This window comes from Erigeron canadensis, chromosome 1 (genome assembly GCF_010389155.1).
Source record: "Erigeron canadensis isolate Cc75 chromosome 1, C_canadensis_v1, whole genome shotgun sequence".
NCBI classification, from domain to species: Eukaryota; Viridiplantae; Streptophyta; class Magnoliopsida; order Asterales; family Asteraceae; genus Erigeron; species Erigeron canadensis.
This window is the reverse complement of record NC_057761.1, coordinates 23,532,731-23,558,876: the sequence shown is the minus strand read 5'-3', so window position 1 is coordinate 23,558,876 and position 26,146 is coordinate 23,532,731. Positions and strand designations below refer to the sequence as shown.

Here is a 26,146-nt window from a genome sequence, read left to right as displayed (position 1 = left end):
TCCAAACCACCAGAACTCCCTCCCATACTTTCCACGAGGTGAATGAAGAGATACCTCTAGGATGGTGAGAGGCCCTTCAAGGTCATCGCACGCTTTGTCTTTAATACACCACCCTCCAAACACTCCTGGTTACCCATATCAAGAAGGACCTGGCGAAATTAAACTTTGAGAGATGACAACCGGAGACTCATCCTGTCTCCAGTAGTTAAGGTGAAGAGCGTCCCTTAACGTGTCCGCTGTTATGGCACACTCGACTGTCCCATTTTTAAGGGTGAAAGAAATGGAGGAACAGTCGTTGGAAAGCTGGGCAGTGTACCAGAATTCAAACAAGTAATCGTGGTATATCTTGTGTGGATTGAGTGAAAAAGTCTCACCAATGGAAGAATCACGAAGAAATTGTTGGATTCTCCCAATAAGAGTATTGGCGGCTTGAGTCCCTTTCAAACTTGTCATGGGATTATTGGGATTTAATTTAATTAATTTTGGATCTAGGGCACTATGGGCACGTTTGACATTAGGGTATGGATGGTATACAACAGTGAGCAGATTTATATCTCTGTTACGAGAAGATTTGGGAGCCATTTGATTTAAGAAAGAAATTGAAATTAAGAATTTTGGAATTAGGGTTTTTTGATTTAAGAAGCAGAGAGAGAAATGAAGCAATTGTTGATGATTGGAATTGAATAAAGGAATATAAAACGAAAGTAAATATGTTCGGAGTAAATAAGGGGTATATATAAGCTGGATTCACAATCCCAAAGAATAACCAAGAATATTTAATTACCAAAACTCAAAAATTAAAAGATATTTATAAATATTACTTTGAATTTTGAAGCAAAAATTAAGATAAAAAGCCACCACTCCCGGCATTAATATTAAAGTACAAAACTTTGTTTTTTAAAAATAATATAATAGATCACCCAAAACAAATCTCCTTTGTAATAAATCATAGCTTCATCGTCTTTAATCTATAATAATCTAACAAGTACGGGTAGTTAAAATTTTTGGATCTCGAAAATTACATGACAGGTGCCGAAGGTTTCTTTGAAGGTTGGCGCTGAGCACCGGCCATCCCCCTACTAGCTCCGCCACTGAGCACATGCGTCGTGGATGTTATATAGGATACTAAATGATCTCATATGATAAGCAACTTAAATTGAAATCAACCAAACATTGAATAGGAATCCAAATAACAAAAATAATTTGAGTCCACTCCCAGGGATCAAAAGTCAAGCATAATGCCATGCTATCGCATAAGAAGAGCATAAAGCAATTAAAGCAGCAACGATGAAACCTAAAGACCAAAGTTTGCTAAAAGGATCCATGTTACAATCATTAGCCACGTCTAACTTGTGCACCTGAAAGGAATACTTGAAAGTGTCAACACAGAGATTGGTGAGTTCATATGCTTGTTTAATAGGTTATCAGCTTAACTCATGCATTCAAATGTTTACTCAAGGTTACGAATAATCACAAGGTTGCCAATAATCACAAGGTTGACAATGTTTACTCAGGGTTGACGGCACTTACGTTACCGGGCTAAGGTTGACTAGGAAGAGACTTAGAGTTCAAAAACCAGCCGTGCTCAACAATAGGAAGGGACTTACGATATAACAATCAGCCATACACAACCATATGTATTCATAACATATTCAATGTATCTTGGACTTATGGTTAAACAACCCGTCAATGCATTTTTTTATTAAGTCCATTAAGTTCTAACAAACAAGACTTCATTGAATTTTACGAATTTTACATACACTACAATGTATAAGTATTAGAAGAAATTATTTATCACTATTGCGCGGACATACTTCTAACATAATAACTAGATTTAGTCTGTGTCAGATACACGAGAAGTTAACGACATTTTTAAAATAAAATGAGAATGAGTTATCAGATAGATACAAATAAAAAAAACTCTATAGATTTAAATTTAAAAATACCAGAAAAACAAACTCGTAATATGATATTTACAAAAAAAAAAAAAACCCGGATATTTTGATATATTATTAATATATTTATAATATATTTTGTATTTTTTAGGATGTCGATATAAATTATAATGTGAATTGGATTGCAATCGTCAATTGAAATATAGATAAGCTTAGAGTTTTTGTAAAGATATGTTCCTAATGATTTATTTATTAGTAATAATCAAAAAACTAAAAAGTGTTAATTATAAATTTAAATTAAATATTTTGTAAGATTTATTCTTTTATGAAAAGTTAAAAAGAGTAAATTAGTGATGAAAAACATGAAACCCGTAAATCAATGAGGCTTTTTTTATAATTAATAATCTTCGATACAAAACATTTTTTAATAATTAATTATATCGTCATATTTGAGTATGTCTTACCTACAACTACTAATTATGTTATTATGAAAACTTAATATGTTTATCTCACATATTATGGAGGAAAATAATCTACTTATTAATATAATTAATAAATAAGTTTTTTGTAGGCTCGTATATTTGGTTTATAATTATAATAGAAAAAGTTAAAATTAAAAGCAAAAGTCAATTTTAAAAAATCAAAAGAGTTATCATTGGTTGATAAATCATTAATACAAATATTATTAATAGTATATAAAAGAATATTCAAAACGTAATAAAAAGAAGAAAAGGATCTTACTGAATTTGCATTTATCAACTTAAGTTCCATAGATCTTTTGAGTTCATCAACATCTTGAACCATTTCTGAATGTTGAGTCTCATCCACCTTTCAAAATATAATATTTTTGTAAATAAAAATTATAATAAGAAAAATTATTCTTGTGTGAGAAAACACAACATAATTATAACTTTTTAATAATAAAAGGATCCTACCGAATTTTCACGAGTCAACTTATGTTCCATCGATTCCTCTACTTCATCGGCAATATGCATCATATTTAAAGGATGTAATTGCTTCTCCTTTATGAAAAAACATGGTGAAAGAATAAGGACATTAAAAAGTTTGAACAAATGTCTAAGTAGAGTATCTATATATAATATATATATATATATATATATATATATATATATTGTAAAGATAGACTACTTTTTTAAATTTTAAGGAATTAAAAAAATGCATCAGTTTTTTTTAAAATAACATGGACTTATACCCGTACAATGCGGTGGCGGTGGGGGTAGTGATGGAGGAGATGGTGTTGGTGATGGTGGTGGGGGCGTCAGTGTGGACGGTGATGGGAGTGACGATGGTGGTGAATGTAAAACTAATTCATGTTAAACGTGGTATTGTAGTTATTTTAAGTGTTGGGGTATCAATACGGTAATTTATTTCATTAAGGGTATTATAGATATATTAGATGAAGATGTTTAAAATTAATGAATAAAGGAGAAAGATATTTTTGGTTTTTCAAAGCTAGAAAAATTAAGGAGAAAAAGGGTGAATTGTTTTATTAGAGAGTATAAATAAATAATTTGATCATTTAAAAATATTTGTTCAAACGTCATCATATCATATACATTACAAGAAGTTTTATATACCTAGATATAATTAATTTATTTCTCAAATATCTTTTGATCTATTGTTTCTTTTATGAATACATATTACTTGTTTTTTTGGTACAGATGATATGAAAGGAAGAGAGTGTTTGCATAACTTGTATGAGAACTAACCTGGAGTTCGAGTGCCTCCTTAAGTTGTTTTAAAACTTCTTTTGCAGCTGGTCGTTTTGCTCTATCGTCATGTAAGCACCGGTAGGCAATTATTTGAAATGTAGTCAATGCTTTCGGTACGATCTTTTTCTTTAGAGCCTCAAACACCAAGTCCTCATGTTTCCCTTTTTCAAAGCTCTCTTTGATGAAACCTGGTAGATACTGACCTTTATGGTTAAAGATCTCATACGTTGATTTGCCACACATCATTTCAAACAATACTACCCCAAATGAATAAATATCAGATTCTTTGGTTAAGAAACCCGATTTCAAGTAAACGGGGTCAAGGTAGCCTCCTGTGCCACACACATGATCAATGACATAGTCTGTTTCTTGATTAATTGGACTTATCAAGGAAAGCCCGAAATCAGCAAGCATTGCATTCCACTCATCATTTAGTAGAATATTCGCAGTTTTGATGTCCCTATGTATCACTATTGCTTGTTTTCCAGCTCCCCCATGAAGGAAAGCCAACGCAGTTGCTACATCAATACATATATTAAGTCGCTTCACCCATGTAAGATGAACATCGTCCTTTAGATACCTATCAAGACTTCCTCGAGAAGCATACTCGTAAACAATGATCTGTTCGTTCTTTTCATGATCATCACAATATCCCACAATAGGGATAAGATTCTCGTGTTTATATTCAAACAAAATTTGGAGCTCAGTCCTAAACTGATGTTCTCCTTGACCATGCTTTGTATCCAATCGCTTTGCAACAATGGTCTTGAACCCTTCACCTTGTGGAAGTTTTCCTTTATAAACATTCCCAAATCCTCCTCTACCAATACAATTCTTATCATGAAAGTTTTCTGTGGCCAGTTTAATGTCCTCAAGTGACATTATGAGGTCGTCCTTGTTTTCCATCTGTTATTCACGAGACATCAAAATATACACATACATTATTGATAACGATATTTTGATGAAAATGAATACATATTTAAATATTGACTTACATTAAAGACTAAGGCTTCGTGAAGCTCCTTGGCGACCACTTTCATTGTTGGACGTTGGTCTTGGGTTTCTGCAATACACTTGAGTGCAATTTTTACAAATTTATCTAAAGAAGCTTTGTTAGGTCCCTTTTTTAAAATAAGGCTTTTTTCATCGGTTACTTCCATTAATATCGGATCTATCATTCCCATTAGTGTTCCATCTGGGAAGCAACGTCGTGCCACAAACGCCAACCCTTGGTTACTCTCTTTTAAGTATATTTTGTCGTTGGCTAACCTCCCACATAGGACTTCAAACAGAAGTACTCCAAAACTATATACATCTGATTCTCTTGTTAGCTTACCAGTCTCTATATATTTTGGATCCATGTGAACATCTGTTTTGTCATAGAGAGCTTCATCATCTTTATTTGAAGGTTGGAATACCGAGTACCCAAAGTTAACAATCTTCGCCCCCAAATCCTTGTCCAATGCAATGTTGTTGATCCGTATATCACGGTGTACAACACTTTGTCCGTCCTCCATCTCATAATGAAGGTAATTTAGTGCATTTGAAACATCAAGGCAGATTTTCAAACGTTGTGCCCATGTAAGATTGGGCCTGCTTCTATAAATCAAAAAATCATAAAGGTATTCATTAGAAAGATACTCAACGACAAGGATCATCTCAGAATCTTCATTACAGAATCCAAGTAGTTTCACTATGCTTGGATGCTTGCAAGTGACAAGAATTTTAAATTCCTTATCGAACATTTGAGCTTGACTTGGAAGGAAGCGGTTGATAATGACGCGTCTCCTGGGTAGTTTACCTTTATTCTTCCCTTCTTTGACGGATGGATTTTCTTCATCAGAAAGCTCGAGTTTTGCATTGTATAAGTTATAGTATCCGGGATGCCTTATCTGGAATTCCTTAGAAAAGTTTTGGGTGGCCAACTTTATATCACTAAGGGGGATCTTTAGATGCTCCAATTTATCTATCTGTAACAATTTGAAAAAAAAAAAATCGAGTGGGATGGTTCTAGCATTACAATTTGAAAAAAAAATTGAGTGGTATGGTTCTAGCATTATAACTAGATTTAGTCAACTGTTAATACACGGGAAGTTAACGAAAAATAAAATGAATTATGAAATAGATATATATAAAAAAACTTTATAAATTTATATTTAAAGTTATAAGAAAAACAGACCGGTAATTTGATATTTACAAAAGAAAACACATATTTTAATATATTATCAACATATTAATAATATACTTTGGATTTTTTAGGATGTCGATATAAATTATAATGTGAATTGGATTGCCATCATCAATTGAAACATAGATTAGTTTAGATTTTTTGTAAAGATATGTTTTAATGATTTATTTATTAATAATAATGAAAAGTTAAAAAGTGTTAATTATGAATTTAAATTAAATATTTTGTAAGATTTATTCTTCTATGAAAAGTTAAAAAGCGTATATTAGTGATGGAAAAATAAAAAGGGTAAATCAATGAGACTTTTTCTATAATTAATAATCTTCGATACAAAACATGTTTTTAATAATTATTATATCGTCATATTTGAGTTTGTCTTACCTATGACTACTAATCATGTTATTATCAAAATTTAATATGTTTATCTCTTGTAAAAGAAAATAATCTAGTTATTAACATAAGGATAAATTACAAATTTCATCCATGTGTTTGGTTTAAAATTGCAGGTTTTGTACGCTTTTTGTCCCTGACTTTGGACCTTTATCCACACTCTTGGTCCAAAAGTGTTGGCTTTTGACCAAAAGTTGTTCACTTTGGACTAAAAGTGTGGACGGAGATCCAAAGTCAGGAATGAAAAATGTAATTTTTAAAAGTTAGGGATAAAATTTGCAATTTTAGGTTGAACACATGGACAAAAATTGTAATTTATCATTAATATAATTAATAATGAAGTTTTTTGTGGGCTCATATTCTTAATTTATAATCATAATAGTATAATTCAAAATTAAAAATAAAAGTCAATTTAAAAAAGTCGAGAGCTGTGATTGGTTGATAAATCATAAGAATATATATTTAACAGTATATAAAAAGATACTCAAAACATAATAATAAGAACAAAAGAATCTTACGGTATTTCCATTTATCAACTTAAGTTCCATAGAACTTTTGAGTTCATCGACATCTTGAACCATCTTTGAATGTTGAGTCTCATCCTCCTTTTAAAATATAATATTTTCTTTAAGAAATAATTATGATAAGGAAAAAAATTATTGTACGAGAAAACACATAATAATTATAACTTTTTAATAATACAAGTATCCTACTAAATTTTCACATGTCAATTTATGTTCCATCAATTCCTCTACTTCATCTACAACATGCACCATATTTAAAGGTTGTAATTGCTTCTCCTTTATGAAATACAGGTGATGAAAAAAGTAGGACATTAAAAAGTTTGAACAAATATACAAGTAAAGTATTTTGTGACAATAGACTAGGTTTTTTAAATTTTAAAGTTTTAAAGAATCAAAAAAGATGAATAAGTGTTTTATAAAAGAACATAGATAATTTGGTCATGTAAAAATATTTGTTCAAACATCATCATATACATTTCAAGAAATTTTATATACCTAGATATATAATTAATTTGTTTCTCGAATATCTTTTGGCCTATTGTTTCTTTGATGAATACATATTACCTAACTACCTGTTTTTGTATAGATGATACGAAAGGAAGACAACGTTTGGAGAATTATGTATGAGAACTTACCTGGAGTTCCAGTGCCTCCTTAAGTTGTTTTAGAACTTCTTTTGCAGTTGGCCGTTTTTCTCTATCGTCATGTAAGCATCGGTAGGCAATTGCTTGAAATGCAGTCAATGCTTTCGGTACGATCTTTTTCTTTAGAACCTCAAACACCAAGTCCTCATGTTTCCGTTTTTCAAAGCTCTCTTTGATGAAACCTGGTAGATACTGACCTTTATGGTTAAAAATCTCATACGTTGATTCGCCACACATCATCTCAAACAATACCACCCCAAATGAATAAATATCAGATTCTTTGGTTAAGAAACCCGATTTCAAGTAAACGGGGTCCAAGTAGCCTCTTGTGCCACACACGTGATCAATGACATAGTCTGTTTCTTGATTAATTGGACTTATCAAGGAAAGCCCGAAATCAGCAAGCATTGCATTCCACTCATCATTTAGTAGAATATTCGCAGTTTTGATGTCCCTATGTATCACTATTGCTTGTTTTCCAGCTCCCCCATGAAGAAAAGCCAACGCAGTTGCTACATCAATACATATATTAAGTCGCTTCACCCATGTAAGATGAACATCGTCCTTCAGATAACTATCAAGACTTCCTCGAGAAGCATACTCGTAAACAATGATTTGTTCGTTCTTTTCATCACAATATCCCACAATAGGGATAAGATTCTCGTGTTTATATTCAAACAAAATTTGGAGCTCAGTCCTAAACTGATGTTCTCCTTGACCATGCTTTGTATCCAATCGCTTTGCAACAATGGTCTTGAACCCTTCACCTTGTGGAAGTTTTCCTTTATAAACATTCCCAAATCCTCCTCTGCCAATACAATTCTTATCATGAAAGTTTTCTGTGGCCAGTTTAATGTCATCAAGTGACATTATGAGGTCGTCCTTGTTTTCCATCTGTTATTCACGAGACATCAAAATATATACATACGTTATTGATAACAAAATTTTAATATTTAAATATTGACTTACATTAAAGACTAAGGCTTCGTGAAGCTCCTTGGCGACCACTTTCATTGTTGGACGTTGGTCTTGGGTTTCTGCAATACACTTGAGTGCAATTTTTACAAATTTATCTAAAGAAGCTTTGTTAGGTCCCTTTTTTAAAATAAGGCTTTTTTCATCGGTTACATCCATTAATATATGATCTATCATTCCCATTAGTGTTCCCTCTCGGAAGCGACGTTGTGCCACAAACGCCAACCCTTTGTTACTCTCTTTTAAGTATATTTTGTCGTTGGCTAACCTCCCACATAAGACTTCGAACAAAAGTACACCAAAACTATATACATCTGATTCTCTTGTCAGCTTACGAGTCTCTATATATTTTGGATCCATGTGAACATCTGTTTCGTCATAGAGAGCTTCATCATCTTGATTTGAAGGTTGGAATAACGAGTACCCAAAGTTAACAATCTTCGCCCCCCAATCCTTGTCTAATGCAATGTTGTTGATCCGTATATCACGGTGTACTACACTTTGTCCATCCTCCATCTCATAATGAAGGTAATTCAGTGCATTTGAAACATCAAGGCAGATTTTCAAACGTTGTGCCCATGTAAGATTGGGCCTGTTGGTATAAATCAAATAATCATAAAGGTATTCATTAGAAAGATACTCAACGACAAGGATCATCTCAGAATCTTCATTACAGAATCCAATTAGTTTGACTATGTTTGGATGCTTGCAAGTGACAAGAATTTTAAATTCCTTTTCGAACATTTGAGCTTGACTTGGAAGAAAGCGGTTGATAATGACCCGTCTCCTGGGTAGTTTACCTTTATTCTTCCCTTCTTTGATGGATGAATTTTCTTCATCAGAAAGCTCGAGTTTTGCATTGTATAAGTTATAGTATCCGGGATGCCTTATTAGGAATTCCTCAGAAAAGTTTTGGGTGGCCAACTTAATATCACTCAAGGGGATCTTTAGATGCTCCAATTTTTTTATCTATAACAATTTGAAAAAGAAAAAAATGCATTCATTTTTTAGAGTAACATTTTAAAATTTGAAACTTTTAAGTAATTATAAATTTATAGTTTTGTTTGTAATTCCAAATTTGAGAAACAATCAAATTAGGGTTTAAAGATTTGGGGTGATTCATTAGCGTTTGAAAAGTTTGGGGGATTTGGGGGTTTGAATATTGATGAACCTAAAGTGTCAATATATACAGTTATACACCCATAAACAAACGTGACCTTTTTTTAATGACATAGAATACCATGACGACACATAACAGGAGACTTAACGCCCAAACTAATCATGTCACCCTTATTGTTTACAATTTGAAAACATAATCTTTTTAATAATCAAAACAAAAGTAAGATACTTTATTAAGAATTTTGGGAAAATAAGTTAATTTTTTTTGCATTTAAACCTACATTATAAAGCATATGATTAGTCTATTAATATTTAAATTATAATTTATTATTGAGTTACTAATAGAAGGGCCCATCTTTTATTTTTAAGTCTGGTCTCAAATAAATTTTAAATTCTCAAAGACAGCACTTATTGGTGAGTATAAAAGTGGCGGTCGTGAGGCTAGATGTTGGCCACAATCACCTTTTTATCACGTACTAAATGAACATTACGAATTTTATGTACACTACATTTTAAAATTTTACAGTTTTTGAAGAAATCATTCATCATTCCGCATTACGCATATATACTTCTAGTATAATAATATCCAAAACTAGATAAAAAGAAGAAAAGGATCTTACTGAATTTGCATTTATGAACTTAATTTCCATGGATTTCTTGAGTTCATCCACATCTTGAACCATGTTTGGACGTTGAGTCTCATCTTCCTTTTAAGAGATAATATTTTTTTATTAAATAATATAATAGGAAAAAAAAATTATTGTGTGAGAAAACACAAAATAGTTATAACTTTTACCAATTTTTGGCGTGTTAACGTAAGTTCTATGGATTCCTCAACTTTATCGCCAGCATGCACCATTTCTAAAGGCTGTAACTGCTCCTCCTTTATGAAGAAGAAAAATATGGTTAAAGAAAAAGGAAATTAAAAAGTTTGGACAAATGCCCAAGTAAAGTATATATTTTGTGAGGATAGACTTGTCTTTTTAAATTATAGAGTTAATTTCACAAATCGTCTATGTGGTTTTACCAAAAAATCAGGTTTCATCCTTTAAACTTCAAAATGACATAGGTAGGCCTTTATACGCGGATAATAGTCACGTTTCGTCCTTTAATCTAACGGATGATGGTCACATTTCGTCCTTTAATCTAACAGGTGATGTTCATGTTTCGTCCTTTATACGGTCGACTAAAGGACGAAACGTGACCATTATCCGCGTATAAAGGACTACCAGTGTCATTTCGAAGTTTAAAAGATGAAACATGATTTTTTGGTAAAACCACAAGGACGATATTTGAAATTAACTCTAAATTATAAATTAAGAAAGATGCATAAATGTTTTACAACAGAATATATATAACTAGGCCATGTAAACATATTTGCAAAAGTCTTTTCTCATTCAAAATGTATCCTAAGTTATAGGCGTTTCTTTTAAAGGAAAAATAAATAATCTAAAAATATTATACAAAAAAAAAAAAAAAAAAATTATAAATAAGATTTGCTAACTTGTGTCGGACAGTATAAGACGGTATTAGCTTCACTGAGTTGTAATTTCTGTAGTATGTATCATCAATATCAAAAGAAGAAATATAAAAAAAAAATTATACTAGCCTTTAATCGACTTATATGAGCTTTTTTTATATAAAATTGCGTTCTCTCTTATTTTCAACCACCTTAATCAAGTAGTCTATTTCTCTTCCAACAGTTTACTATATAATTAATCAACAATTTCTTAACTAAAAAATCTCTTCAAAACGAACAATACCTTGTTTTTCAAACAATTAATGCTAACCCCTTTTTTTCCTTTACTATCAAAACTTATTTCTCATGCATTTTTTAAACTAAAATATCTTTACTACTAAAATTATACATAAAGACAATGTATAAAAAAAGATTTACCTGACTGAATAAGGCTTTTTGAAGCTCTCGGACGACCACTTTCATTGTTGGACGTTGGTCTTGAGTTTCGGCTATGCATTTGTATGCAATTTTTACAAATTTCTCCAAAGAATATCGGTTGACTCCTTTTTTTAGAATAAAGTTATTTTCACCACTTTCTTCCTTTAATATTGGATCTATCATTTCTAGTGGTAGTTTTCCATCTTGGAAGTGTCGTCGTGCCACAAACCCCAACCCTAAGTTATGCTCCTTACGGTATATTGTATCATGGGCTAACCTCCCACATAGAAATTCAAACAGAATTACCCCGAAACTATATACATCTGATTCTCTTTTGAAAAATCGACGATCTGACATAATCACAGGGTCCTCGTAACAAAAAAATCCCAAACGATACTCACGAGCTTCATAAATTTGATTTAAAGGCACTAATACTGAGATCGGAAAGTCAATGAATTTTGCCACCCAGTTCTCGTCCAAAGCAATGCAGTTGCTATTAACATCACGATGTAATATCATCTTTTGGTCATGCATTTCAGTGTGTAGGTAATTCAATGCATTTGCAACATCTAGACAGATTTTCAAACGTTTTTCCCAAGTAAGAATAGGCATGTGGCTGATGTGTGTCCAATAATCGTAAAGATAACCATTAGCAAGATGCTCAACGACAAGGATCATCTCCGAAATTTCATCACAGAATCCAAGTACTTTGACTATATTTGGATGCTTGGAAGTGTGAAGCATTTTAATTTCTGTATAGAACACTTCTTCACCTCGTTCGTCTTCTCTTGGGAGGAGGCGTTTTATAACCACAATGCTACGTCTCCGGGGAAATTCACGTTTATTCTTCCCCTCTTTGATGGAAGGACTGTTTTCTTCATCAAAATGCTCGAGTTTTGCTCTGTAAAAGTTATAGTAATTGTTGACCTTTATATGGCATGCCTTGGAAAAATTTTTGGTGGCCAACGTTATATCACTGAGAGGAATCTTCAGGTGCTCCAATTTGTTTATTATCTGTAACAAATTTTTGGTGGCCAACATTATATCACTGAGGGAAATTTGTAAAAGTATCCTCTATATGATACGTCTTTTATGATATCTAAATCATGAAATCATCATATAACAACATATGAAAAGGAATATATATATTATACAAACCCCGGTTAATAGATAAACCATCAATGTAAATTTAATTTACGCTTAAAGTATAAATTGAAAAGTTATTTTCTTATTACTTATTTTTGTACCATTGTGGCTATAGACTAGTGGTATTTCAAATCCCTTAGTGAAGACTTACTCTGGGTGACCCAAGCTAGAATCTAAGCGGACGAATGTTTTGTTTCTAATTAGTTGTCGTATCTTTTGTCATGGTCTCAGGAGTTTTCTCTGTAATCTTTGCGCTAACATTCGTCTCAAAATGGACATAGGACCATTAAGGATTAATAGTTCTGCTATCGAATAGTTAAAAATTATATATTCTTGTTCCTTTTGGTACTTAGCATATATTAAAAGTAAACTATTAGAATTTAAACTATCAAATATAAATGCAATATTTTTGTTATGTATGCTTCACGACTTTTTCTAAAAAATTGAACTTTTATAAATTTGGTATTTATTGATTTCTTTTGAATAGTTAGACGAGAATCAACATTTAGGGAACACCAGATTAGGGATGAGCAAAAGACCCGCCGATCTGTGCCCGACCCGGAACCGGCCCGCCCGAAGCCCTAACATGCCGGGTCACGGGTCACGTTTTTAGGGCATTCGCAGGTCACGAGTTGGAAGGGTCGAGTTGGGCCGGGTGAAGGCAAAAACCAAAAATTTGTGAAGGAAACCCGCAACCCGCCCATGACCTGCCCGAACCCGACCCGAACCTTCACGGGCCGGGTCACGGGTCACGTTTTCATGCCCTCGCGGGTCGGACCAGGTTTCGACCCGTGCACATCCCTTCACCAGATAATATAATAGACCGGTCCATCATAACACTCCAACTCACTAGAGATTTAGAAGCTGGCATTCAAAGGAAAAAACCCACGAGCTTAGTGTCGTTAAAAAAAAGTTGAACTTAAGACCGGTAGGAATAGCAAATGTATCTACCAACTGGCTTCATTTGAAAATTTAGTATTTGATAGTAAAGCCAGTGAACTAACATTAATTTAATTAATGAATATTTCTAAATATACAACTATTTAAAATTTTCAAATGCGACTAAAGGGGTGTTTGAGATTGATTATGTAAATTATATTTTGAGTTTAAAGACTTCATTTTAAAAAAGTATGTATCAACGTGCTTTTTCAAAACTGCGTTTTGTCTATGTGAAAACGTAGATAATCACCTTTTTGGCCAAACACTTTTTATCATTAACTGCATTATATAAACGCAATAATCAGATAATCATTTTAAAACTCAATTACAAACACCCTCTAATTACGACATGGATTAGACGAGGCAATAAAAATGGCATTAAGCTATAATCAATTTCATGTTGGATAGTGGCGCAGTTTGTTGCTCGTTTACCCATTATTCAGATGTAACTTGGTTTTTACTTAATAAGTTATAATCAATATATTTGCTATTATTATCTTAGTAATTACTAGACTAAAATATGCAACCAATTTGTTTAGTTTGCTACCAATTTATAAATTGATTATTTAATCCAGTTGTGTTCGCCTATTAAAGGATTATAAATTTACAATGAATTAAAAGATGTCCAAATCGGAGCTCGGATGAAAATATCAATGTTTAAAATTGTGTTGTGAGTTAAGCTTGATTAATTAAAGTGATGTTTAGTAATGTAGAGCTATCACATTGCTAGTTAAAGACATTTTGATGTTTGAATTAAAACTAAAAGTCAACATTCAAATTGAGAAACCTAAAGAATTCTCATCCTTACTATAGACACTTGCATAGATAAAATTATAAAAGATACACATATAGATATACGAGATAGGTACTTGCACAATGCAGCGGTGGTGGTAACAACGGGTGGTGTTAGTGGCGTAAATGGTATTGTAGTTATTTTATGGTTAAGGGATGAATCTTTTGTAAATAATCTTATTAAGAATATTATAGAGATATTAGATGGAAATATTTAAATTAATTAATAAAGGAGATAAATAATTTGGATAAATATGAGTATAAAATAATTTAGAGATATATTGGGTAGATTTAGTGTGTGGTTAAGGGATGAATCTTTTGTAAATAACCTTATTAAGAATATTATAAAGATATTTGATGAAAATATTTAAATTAATTAATAAATGAGATAAATAGTTTTGATAAATATGAGTATAAAATAATTTAGAGATATATTGGATAGATTTAGTGTGAGAGTTAGAAATGTGTTGAAAATTAAGGTTATTTTAAGTATTTTAAAGGCAGTGAGTTAAAAAGAAGGAGGGTAGTTTGTTTATTAATATAACTAGCCTTGTACCCGCGCGATGCGGCGTGGCATAAGAATAAAACACCGGTTAAGATGCGGTACCGTGTTATTACATAAATGTATGATTTAACTCAAGTGTTTCTTAGTCCGGTAGAAAGTGCAAACCGCCGTTGTTGTTTTAGGTGAGTGTAATTGTTTTGATCGATTATTAAATTCAGTAACGCATGTGTGTTCTTTTGGTATAGTATGTGAACAACTTCAGGGAAGGGAATGAACAAGCGTAAGGTTTTTTTGAAGGTATTTTTGGAATTTCAAGGATAAAGTTTTGATGGTAGTATAGATTAAAAGGGTAAATTAGAGATTTTAAAGGTAGAGTGTTAAATTTTAGGGGGATGGTTTGTTTATATAGATAAGGGTATTTTTGAAATTTCAGGGATAAAGTTTTGATGGTAGTATAGATTAAAAGGGTAAATTAGAGATTTTAAAGGTAGAATGTTAAATTTTAAGGAGATGGTTTGTTTATATAGATAGTATAGATATAGATATAGATTTAACATAGTATGATAAAATTATGAGGAAAGAAAAAGGAAAGACAGAGGATCGAGGTCTTACAAAATTCTCAAGTTCCAGTAGTTTCTCAAGTTCAACGACAATATCGTTCATTTGTGGACGTTCAAGTCTGTTCTCGTTTAAGCAAGAATATGCCGCTTCAGAGAACCGTGTGAGTGATCTCCGCGACATTTGATACCGTAGATCCAGAGGGATTATATCATTCAGTGATTTTTTTCCATAATGATTCCTGAACAATGGAGCTACAAATCTATCATCCACATCAGGATTATATGCTGTCCTCCCACATAATATTTCACATAAAACCACTCCAAATGAATAAATATCTGACTTGTGACTTACACCCCCTTTCTTTAAAATTTCCGGGTCCATATACCCTTTTGTCCCAATAGCTTCCGAAAGGACAACCAAGTCCATTCGATCTACCGATTGCTTGATGGAATACTCGAATCCGGATAATTTTGCTTCCAAATTATCATCTAATAAAATTGTGAAGCTATTTATATTACGATGTACGATACTATAACCTCTTCCGCCACCGTTATGAATGTAATCCAACGCGCGCGCAACCCCAATACATATCTTCAATCTTTGAATCCATGTGAGGCGTGTTGGATTGTTAAGATACATAGAGAGACTTCCCTTGGTGGCCTCATCCTTGGTTATAATGATGTTCTCACCATTTTCATCACAAAACCCAATCAGAGAAATTATGTTTTCATGCTTGAGGCTAGCAAGCATAGAAATCTCGGTCCAAAACTCGACACTTCCTTGTCGATGTTTTCGGTCTAATCTCCTAGCAGCAATATTCACCGTCTCTCCGGACAGCGAAAGTTGTCCTCTATAAACCTTTCCGAAATCGCCACCTCCGATGAGATAATTCTCATCGAAGTTGTTAGTGGCCCTTACTACATCTTCAAGTGAGATTTGCAAGTGTTTAAGGGGTTCTATTGTGGATGCCATATTTTAATATAATAAAACACTAAAGTTGTATGTATTAAAACATTATCAAAGTTACAGATATCAAAAACTCTAAAATTAATAACAAACAATTTGAACACTAAATTAGCCCTAAATCTTACTCTTCACAAGTTAAAGATGAGTACTGGTGATGGTTTTGGATCTAATAGAAAGGAAGGGGTTGGGGTCTGAGGTAATAATTGAGAGTGAAAAATTTAGATCTGATGTACAGTGTATGAAAAACTCAAAAAAGAGATCAAATAGTTAACAACCAAAAATGAAAAGAATAAAGACATGCCAATATAAACTGGGTCCTCAAAAAAGAGAATCAAATAGTTACCACATCCTTTCAAAAAAAATAGTTACCACATCTTTAATCTTTTGTAGTTTACCGGTTGTTATACTAATTCCAGTTTTGTTGTAGTGTTTCTGTTTTATCAAGTAGTAAAAAGAAATGAAAACTCTAGCATAGCAATGGGTTAAGGGATTGAAGTTTTTGGTAAGATATGTATACGTATTAATGCAAGCTGGCTTTGAGCTACTATTATATTCCTAGAGTGTTTCGAAGTTCAAAACATGTGACATTACATTTTCGCCTTTTTATATTGTCAAGTTGATATTGATATATGATCTCAAAAAACTTTTACATTGAACTTGAAAAAATGTATACATCGAATAACTTGTATGTTTTATAGCATATATACTTTGGATGTTTTAAAAGATCAATCAAGAATTATACTTATGTCTTTTTAAATAATTTAAAATACCAAAAATATAAATTTCCTTTATATTTTGTTTAGTAACATGTAATTTAGTTTATATATATATATATATATATATAGTATATATATATATTATTTTTATTTTAAAAATCTCATAAACATCCTGAGAACTCTTAAATTATGTAACACATGTCACTAAACATATTTTGAGAGTGCACATGTAGATTACATTTTTTGTGAGGGGTTTTTTGAAGAAAAAAATTCTCTACAACATACTTTTTTATATCATTTCACATGTGAATGAACAAGAAAAACTTATGATCCAATATATAATTTAAAAATTCTCATAGTTCTTAAAACAACGGTTTTAAAAATAAGGAATATATATATGTAGGATAAAGTTATTTTGAGAATTTTTTTTTGCGAGAACTTTTCAAATCAAGTCCAATCGATGATTGTTCTTTACATGAAAATTGTTTTTTGAATAACCTATGTGTAATTTTGAAGTTTATAATTGTGTGGAGCATGGATTATCATCCGTTATACAATTATGTGGAGATTTGGATTCTTGATCACATGTGCACGAATATTGTTATGATCACATGTATGCAAGTCGATCACATGTAATAATTCCATATAAATACTGATTTGAGAACTAAATAAGAAACATATGAAAATTAACTCCATATAAATATTGATTCTAGTTTACTTTTTTTTCAATTTTAGTTAAATAAAAATAAAAACAAAAAGTGTACGACCAATATCACAATTTAATCCATACGAAAACTAAAGAAGAAACATATGAAAAATAATTTCATATAAATATTGATTCCAGTTTACTTTTTTTTTCAACTTGAGTTAAATAAAAATAGAAACAAAAAGTATAGAGTATATAGTTTAAAAAATACATATCAATTCATCAACAAAGACTATCTTGAAAGATTTTTTTATAAGATTTTTTTATTAAAGATCAGTCATTTTTTTATTAAATAAATATTAAAAAAAATAGAAGATTAATAAGGAGGGAGTATTAGCCTAAAGGAGAGGATTAGGGGTGCCAAGTATACCTCAATCCCCTCTTTTAATTATATTATAGATATATATAGCCAATGTACTTTTTTCGTCCCTGTGGTTTTTCGAATATGCACTTTTCATACTCACCGTTAACTTTTGGCTAAAATCATCCATGTGGCTAAAAGAATTAAGTACACCTTAATCTACTAACTTTTAGAATGTAGGTGTACTTAATTTTTTTTAAAAGGTGTGGATCATATGATCGCAATAGGGGATCTAGATTACATTATCTTAATCGGGTCCGCGCTAGAGAGTCCCCACTTCCTCAATATTATTAGGGTGTACTTAATAACAATCCATTTTTCCGTTCTTAAACACACTTAGCAAATCCCTAATAGTTGCTTTATAGCCGTCGACTCCCAAAAAGAAAAGAAAATAAAAATAAAATAAAAGAAGCCCATGCACCACTAGGTTTCGAAGTAAAGGGAAGGATCTTTGTTTGTCGTGGGGGATAAAAGACAAAAGATTAATTGATTTTGGTGAATTTCTCCTACTCCTTGTCAGCTTTTTTTTTTTTTTTTTTTTTTGTCAGCCAATATCTGAAATTAGAGTAAGGAATAATTGTCTTTTCTATGTAAACTGTTTCTACATATAGTAATAACTAATAAATATATAACAAAGTTTCGGAATTCTTACAATAAATACATTTGTGCCAAATTTTTAAACCCAATTTATAGAAAAGACAACAAAACAATTAACAATAATAAAAATAACATATAAGAACAATCTGACGAGGTGATGTAATATATTGTCTTGATTTAAATGTTCTATCAATGTAAGATATAATGATACAAAACTTTATAAGAAAAAAAAACTTTATAAGATAAAAATGAAAAGAGACAACACTTAAAAGATGTTATACAATTCATACACATAAAGTTAGATTATATTACTATGTAGCAGTCAAAGTTAAAAAATAAATATTTTAGTGAACCAAATGAAAAGAGACAAAACTTAAAAGATGTTATACAATTCATACACATAAAGTTAGATTATATTACTATGTAGCAGTCAAAGTTAAAAGATAAATATTTTAGTGAACCACTTGGTTTTAGATTAGGGATCGAATCTCAATTCTCAATGGTTTCGGGCATTTACCTCTTTAGATGCGTGCGGGCTGTGTTATTGCACCCTTGGTTTCCAGGGGTGCCTTCGGGTTCCAACCACTAGCATACTGCCCGCTTGGATGTCATGATAGGGTTCGAATCACTAAACAACTAACACGCCGTTCTAAAAAAGAAAAAAAAAAACATTAGTGGGTATTAATACAAATTGATAAAAGAAAAACAACATTTAAAAAATTATAATATACTAATTGTTTTAAGAGTTGTAAAAAGCATATTGTTTTTTAGTATATAGATGGATAGATAATATAAAGGTGGAGGTCAAGTTAGAAACATCTTGTCCCTTTAATGAAAAACAATGTGATTTTTGAATTTTAACTTTTGATTTTTATTTAAGAGACAAGATTTTCGGAACTTGACTCAAGTTGGGGAATTAACTTGAGAGAATCCTCACCCGTAATAATATGTATAAAGAGTGTTGTTATTGTCTCTAGATTGAAATAATCGTAGAAGCTGATTGTGTTATTGGTGAGAGGGCTCTGTCAACTTTGACGAATATATCCGCGACATAGTTGGCTCAGCTTTCACTTCTTGTCATTAGATTGTCCAAAGGGATATTTACCTCTTTGGTCAAATTAGAGAGGTGTGGTCTTGCTATAGACAACTTATAAAAAAAAAGGACCAATTTGGTTAAAAAAAGCCGTGGCCAATAGCATAATATCACACGGATTCAGACCAGCCAATAAGAACTATACACGTGGCCACTTATTCTCTCCCCTCCCCTCTTTTTCCACTCTTTCCCTCGCTCCATTATTCTGCTCCTCTCTTCCAATCTTTAGTAAAAAGAAAAACCCTAACTATTCTAATCTTCATCAATCATAATCCTATTTCACATAGTTACAAAACCCTAAAGACCATAATGCTCCTCTAACGACCATAATGCTGCTCATGCTGTAACTTTTTTCACAAAACCCTAAAAATCTAGCAATTTTAGGGTTTTTTTCAATACTTTAATGGCGGGATACGACAATATGATTTAAAAGGTATGTGTTTTGTTGCTTTTCTGATTACTAATCTATATTCTAGTATATATTACCGATTTTTTTTTTTCAGGCTAGTAGCTATTAAAATTAAATAATAATAATAATAATAATAATAATAATAATAATAATAATAATAATAATAATAATAATAATAATAATAATAAGGGAACAACATGGAGCCAGGTGCAAATGAGGTAATATTCCCAAATTGTTTTATTCTTTTAAATAACATCATAATATATAGTCAATATACGAAAACGACAAGTTTGAATTTTATATACCCTAACAAAAAGATATAAAAAGCACATGTTTAACTTTGAAAATGTTATTTTTGTTTTTTTTTTTTTTTTGGTGCTTATATTTTCATATGTCTTTGCTTTGAAATGTATATACGAAATGCAATATGACCCAGCGTTGTTACGTTTTGTCAACACAGTTTTATGAAGCTATTTATCGATTAGGAGTAAGATGGGTTTTCTTACCCTTATAAAGCGTAAATTGAGCGAGAATGCAAACAGAGATACAATGTTTAGACTGGGCATCGGTTGAATATCCCGTATACGGATAATGAACCCGGTTTAGTAAACCTGATTCTTCAGACTCAAATCCCTGTTGACCAGAATCTTCATGAGGAACTCCACCCGTTGGTGTACAATGTTCGTGGCTTTGAACTTGAGTTTGGCCGTGAGCAATTCTGTTTAATTACTGGTCTGCTCTTTTAGTCAAGACTGTCGGTTTCGGCACAAAGACTAGAAAAACATGGTTGAATCATAGCACGGTTTGTTGCAGGCAGATTTTTGAGTAATCCTTCAATTCTCTCCATGGAAATAATGAGACAAGCCTTGGCTATCCCTTGCTCAAACTGCACACCCAGATCTTTCCAACAACTCTTGCTCAGTGCAATGTTTCCCTCAATTTGAAGTTGTGCCTTCCTTATCTTATGCATCTCTGCATTGTCGCTCTCCAATGGTGCTTTCTCTTGGGTCTCAGTATTAGCTTTCTCTTGTTCCAAAAGCAACCGTAATTCAGCCATAAGATTTCATGTTGATGGGATGCCCTGGATTGGGTCTCAGTATTAGCTTTCTCTTGTTCCAAAAGCAACCGTAATTCAGCCATAAGATTTCGTGTTGATGGGATACCCTGGATTGTTATAATCACCTGCATGATTTTAAAGAGTTTTAAACTTATAGGATACATAAATAGACTCGTCAAACCAAAAGGCTACAAGATATGAAAACAACTCAAGAGCAAGTAATTGAATATCGAACAGAGATTTATTCCAAATATTGGGTCTCAGTATTAGCTTTCTCTTGTTCCAAAAGCAACCATAATTCAGCCATAAGATTTCGTGTTGATGGGATGCCCTGGATTGTTATAATCTCCTGCATGATTTTAAAGAGTTTTAAACTTATAGGATACATAAATAGACTCATCAAACCAAAAGGCTACAAGATGTGAAAACAACTCAAGAGCAAGTAATTGAATATCGAACAGAGTTTTATTCCAAATATACCACAGCTGACTCAAATTTGGAAAAACTAAAAAAATGGAATACATACCATATATCCCATTTTAGGCATTACAATGAAAATTACAAGATCAAAAACAGCAGTGAAGGATGAAAATATGTCACCAGATTGAGACTTCACAGATGACAACAGCTGATATAACTTTGGTTGAAAGTTAACATAAGGATCTAACTTGCGTTTAATTCTTGCCATAATTACCTTTTAATTCTAGAGCAATATATAGGATGCATAATGCATATGAATATATATACTTGAAAGTGTAGTAGTTTACATACCTCACGGGAGAAAATTGTTTAAGGTGGCCCCTGGTGAACTATCCAACAAATAGCTTTTTACCTCAGTAGACAAACTGACCTTCCCTTTTGGAAGGCCCCTTGTCTCCCACTCAGAAAGCTTTTTTGCGAAAATAGTTAAACTCTTTAAATTAACAAACGGAGAAGGTTGATGAGAGATTAGTTCAACGGATTAAGAAAGAAACTGCAGAATACATTACAGGTGTAAATTATACGTACAAAACAAAAAAGCTTGTGTAACAAACATAATAACGTGTTAAGGTTTGCAAGGGAGCGATTGATCAGAGATTCAGAGGTTATGAAACATGATCAGGAATAACAAATATAATAAAAAATAGTGGTTGGTGCATAATAATGTAACAACGAAATTTGGTTGGTGGATGTGTGAAACTATAGCAGTCGTAAAGTGTTCGAGATGATGAGTCTGGGATGGCATGATCGTCTCTCTCAGCCCAAATCTAAACTGTTTAGTTGATCATGTCAAAAAGTTACTCAAAACTAACCCTTTTAATAAACAAGTGGTCATATTGACCCGGTAATACCTTTAGAATTAACAATTAGGTATCGAACTCATTAAAATAGCCATGTTATAACCATTAAGGGTAGTGAATTTCAAAAGCCAATCCGATTCCCATTATAAATCCAAATCCATAGTGATTCCATAGTAGAAAATAGGGGTGTTCAGTATTGAATTTAAGTCAAACATACCAAAAATCAAACCAAATGAAAGTCGATTTATTTAAAGTGATTTAAAAATTTAATTATGTAATTTGGTCAAGCAAAGCAACTTAGCAATTTTGTGTATGATTTGATTTTTGAAATGTTGATTTCTCAAGACGAATCAAATCAAAAACCAATTTCAGTTTTAAATATATATATATAATATTAATATAAAAAGGGTAATGGGGGGAACCCTAGCCCCGATACCACAACTGGATACTCATCGACTCACCCCTTAAGAGTCATATGATGCCGGTACAATACCTCCATCCTAATCCCCACATGATCTGGGCACCCTAAAGGATTGAACCCGCATCTTTAAAACTTCACGTGTGGGTCTAGTCTTCAATGGTAATGGGTACCTTAAAGGAATTGTATTTTGTGCCAAGCAAGGATTGAACATGAGACCTTAAGGTCACCAAGTGTTTCCCTCCCCTCTAGGCCAACTCGTTGGTGGTGAATAATATTTATGAATATCTACTATAATAACTTGTAATATACAATTAATGTTAAATATTAACATACATTATGATGGCAAATGTATTCCATAGGTGAAAATTTGGGAAGGAATTTTGCCAAAAAAAAATCCTACAAAAGTTGAAAATGATTTGGTTTGGTTTAAATCGAACTTGAATCAAATTATCAAAACTAAATCATCTTAATTCATTTGGCTTATTCATAATTGAAATGATTTGATTTGATTTGATTTATGTTTGAGCTTCCAAAATTAAAAACTAAAGAGACTATAAATCCAATCATTGAACAACCTAGTATAAACCAAACACCCCCTATATTTAAAAATCTGAAGCACACAGTAACTAATACGCTTATACGCGTATAATTATAAAAATCAATTGGAAAAGCATAAAACGTACTATTAAATTTTTTTTTTATTTTTTAGAACTGCAAGGGCCGGGCCACGGGTATCCGGGCTGGTTACCGTGGACCTAAGACCCGTTTCCCTCCCCTCTGCCCGCCCCACCCGGTAAATGCTCCACGAAGGCCCAAGAAACCTAAAGCCTATAAATCTCACGTCCAAGAGTATCGAACCTGAGACCTCACGGACAAATGTCCAGGTGTCCAACCACTGAGGTAACCAGTGAAGGACGTACTATTAATTTTTTAATTTATATAATATTAAACTTTTTTCATTGATAGCTTTAAACACATTAAGAAAATCAATTCATCTATTTAACATGTTACCCATGTAAGTAATCGTCACTCAATATACCTCTTCTACCTCATCTTGCTTTTAATGTTTTTGTTGCTTTTAGAATACTAGAGTATGTAATAATTAAAATGCAGATGAAAAACATGAAGATATAACAATTTAAGTGTAAGAATTATGCACATGACAAACATGAAGATATACCTCAATAATTTCCAAGTTAAGTGTAAGAAACTTGACATTGTAGAGGTGTTGAAGTAGAGAAACCATCTGATAAGCATCATCAACACCTAGATCTATAACCCAAATATCCGCCTCCTTTAAACAATGGAAACCATTTGTGGATAGGTGCATAGGAAAGTAACTTCTATAAGCCAAGGAGGCAAGATTAGGTGCAGAAATCTCATGCTTCCGCCTAATATTGCCGTGGGATCTGATAGTGAGTTTCTCGAGTTGAGGTGCAACCACATTAACAACCTTTCCACCACCGTAGCGCGCAAAATCAATTTTGAGATTCGTTAGTCCAGAATGGCAGATACTCAAACTACTCAATCCCTCTGTTTTACAGTTGTAATCTAAGGTGAGATTCTTCAAATTTGCACACTTTGATAAAAGGCCAGTGTGACCATCACTACAGAAAGAAACACCTTGGAGATATAATGTTGTTAAAGTTGGGAGCTCCAAACTTGATGTCACTTTAAGGCCGGCATAATGGTTATATCCCCTTTTCAAACTGAGATGTTTGAGAGACTGGCCACCAGAACTGAATAATGATAGGGGAAATTCAATGTCAAACTGAGAGAAACATACAATATCAAGTCGTTGGACATTGTGAGAGAGTGCATAGTCCTTAACTTTTTTTACAGATGGTGGTGGAGCAACCTTTCCAATAAAACTGAGCTTGAGAGAAAACGCGTCTATTTGACTATTGCGGCGTTTAAGATACTGTGTGATGAACTTGGAAAATTTCTGCAACTTAGGAAAATCCTGAGTTGAGAAATTAAGGTAAGGCATAGTAGTCCAGATAAACCTATATCTAGTTGACCAAACAGTGGTTCTGACAGTTTCTTTAGTGCTAATAAAAGAGAGGATTTTCTGAATCAGATCATTCGGTAACATGCTTAATCTATCCACATCATTATCACTCATTCTCCTCTTCTTTTTACCATCCCTAAAATCCATTTTCTTCCTCCACTCACTATAGTTTCAAGCAAAGTGTATATATATATATATATATATTGGAAAATGAACGGGGATCTGATGCAGGAATCAAGAAAGAAAGAAAAAGTAAAGGAGATCTACTGTACCTTAGGGTGCGCCTCTTACAACAGATTAAATGAAATCTAAATTCCAATAATAATAGAAATTAAATCCATGGGATACAAGAAGTAATGGTGAAAGTATCATACCCTAAATTAGCTTATTACTTGATTACGTTTGGGATACTAGGAGATTTATTCAATTTGGTTTTTTTGGTCTTAATTGGATATTATGAAAGTAAAACTTTGCATGTAATCCATAAGATGTTATGATTATGAAAAAAAAACCCACCTACTTGTCACTCGAGTTAAATCCAAGGCCTCAAAGAAAAACCAAAGATACATCTGTAAGTTGAGCTAATTTTATTTACATTCAGTTTGAGTTTACCTATAACCAATTACTTGTTAAATTACCTTTTAAAAAACCCAATAAATGACTTTGACATGGGATTAAAATGTTCTCAACTTCTTCCAACTTAACTAAAAAATATAAAAAAATGTTACGTCCGATAAAAAATTCTTTTCAAAAAATGAAATAAGAAGCATAGAACACAAATAAAATAATACAGATATAATAATAACTAGAAAAATGGACGATCAAATTTTATATTTGAAGACACTTTTATATTTTTTTGATGTATTAATAAAGGATGACATTTTGTCTGAAGAATCAAGTTGGATCCTAATCATAGCTTTTCCTTAAAATTTTTGATATCGGTAATTTCTTTGCCTATATACCCATATAATTTGGGCATCTAGTTAAGCATTTTAAAATATATTGGTCTTTTATACTTTCCTTTTTTACATCTAATATCGCATAAAAGTGTTTTAATGGAAGAATTACTGAGCATGAACATGGTTGGGAAGTGATTCAGATTATGATCATGTATCTATAAATAAGATTGAGCGTTGTAAGGATGCGACGGGATAATCATGGCAAAACAATTTAGTTCATAATTTACTGTTAAAGTTTAACTAATTACTATCGTGTTTTAGA

General features: G+C 32.1%; 2 protein-coding genes across 6 annotated transcripts; both read right to left on the bottom strand.

Annotated features, from left to right (window-relative positions):
* Positions 1–916: 916 nt before the first annotated feature.
* LOC122599677 lies at positions 917–16,518 on the bottom strand. Of its 3 annotated transcripts, none has more exons than XM_043772225.1 (12): positions 15,360–16,518; positions 11,366–12,379; positions 10,265–10,351; positions 10,089–10,175; positions 8,344–9,318; positions 7,366–8,268; positions 6,725–6,811; positions 4,624–5,598; positions 3,626–4,534; positions 2,831–2,917; positions 2,637–2,723; positions 917–1,370 (listed from the first exon to the last, which is right to left on the bottom strand). In XM_043772225.1, the coding sequence occupies exons 1-12, from the start codon at positions 16,278–16,280 to the stop codon at positions 1,230–1,232; spliced, it is 6,273 nt and encodes a 2,090-aa protein (XP_043628160.1). In that variant the 5' UTR covers positions 16,281–16,518; the 3' UTR covers positions 917–1,229. The 3 variants fall into 3 exon arrangements, with proteins under 3 accessions (XP_043628160.1, XP_043628168.1, XP_043628177.1); XM_043772233.1 differs by having other exon boundaries at positions 10,265–10,348; XM_043772242.1 differs by having other exon boundaries at positions 917–1,358; positions 15,360–16,517.
* Positions 16,519–20,616: 4,098 nt separating this feature from the next.
* LOC122585951 (F-box/FBD/LRR-repeat protein At1g16930-like) lies at positions 20,617–25,267 on the bottom strand. Of its 3 annotated transcripts, none has more exons than XR_006321830.1 (4): positions 25,198–25,267; positions 24,095–24,877; positions 21,985–22,186; positions 20,617–21,562 (listed from the first exon to the last, which is right to left on the bottom strand). XR_006321830.1 is itself a non-coding variant. In XM_043758066.1 (4 exons), exons 1-2 carry the CDS (start codon positions 25,070–25,072, stop codon positions 22,175–22,177), a joined length of 990 nt encoding a protein of 329 aa, XP_043614001.1. In that variant the 5' UTR covers positions 25,073–25,252; the 3' UTR covers positions 20,617–21,338; positions 21,449–21,562; positions 21,985–22,174. The 3 variants fall into 3 exon arrangements, 2 of the variants coding, with proteins under 2 accessions (XP_043614001.1, XP_043614000.1); XM_043758066.1 differs by having other exon boundaries at positions 20,617–21,338; positions 21,449–21,562; positions 24,095–25,252; XM_043758065.1 differs by having other exon boundaries at positions 24,095–25,252.
* Between the last annotated feature and the right edge of the window lie 879 nt (positions 25,268–26,146).

Coding starts and splice junctions, on each gene's coding strand:
- LOC122599677 (XM_043772225.1), bottom strand. CDS start 16,280: ATGGCATCCACAATAGAACCCCTTAAACACTTGCAAATCTCACTTGAA. Junction 12,380..15,359: donor TACTGGAACTTGAGAATTTT/GTAAGACCTCGA, acceptor AATTTGTTACAG/ATAATAAACAAATTGGAGCA. Junction 6,812..7,365: donor AGGAGGCACTGGAACTCCAG/GTAAGTTCTCAT, acceptor ATATTTTAAAAG/GAGGATGAGACTCAACATTC.
- LOC122585951 (XM_043758065.1), bottom strand. CDS start 25,072: ATGGATTTTAGGGATGGTAAAAAGAAGAGGAGAATGAGTGATAATGAT.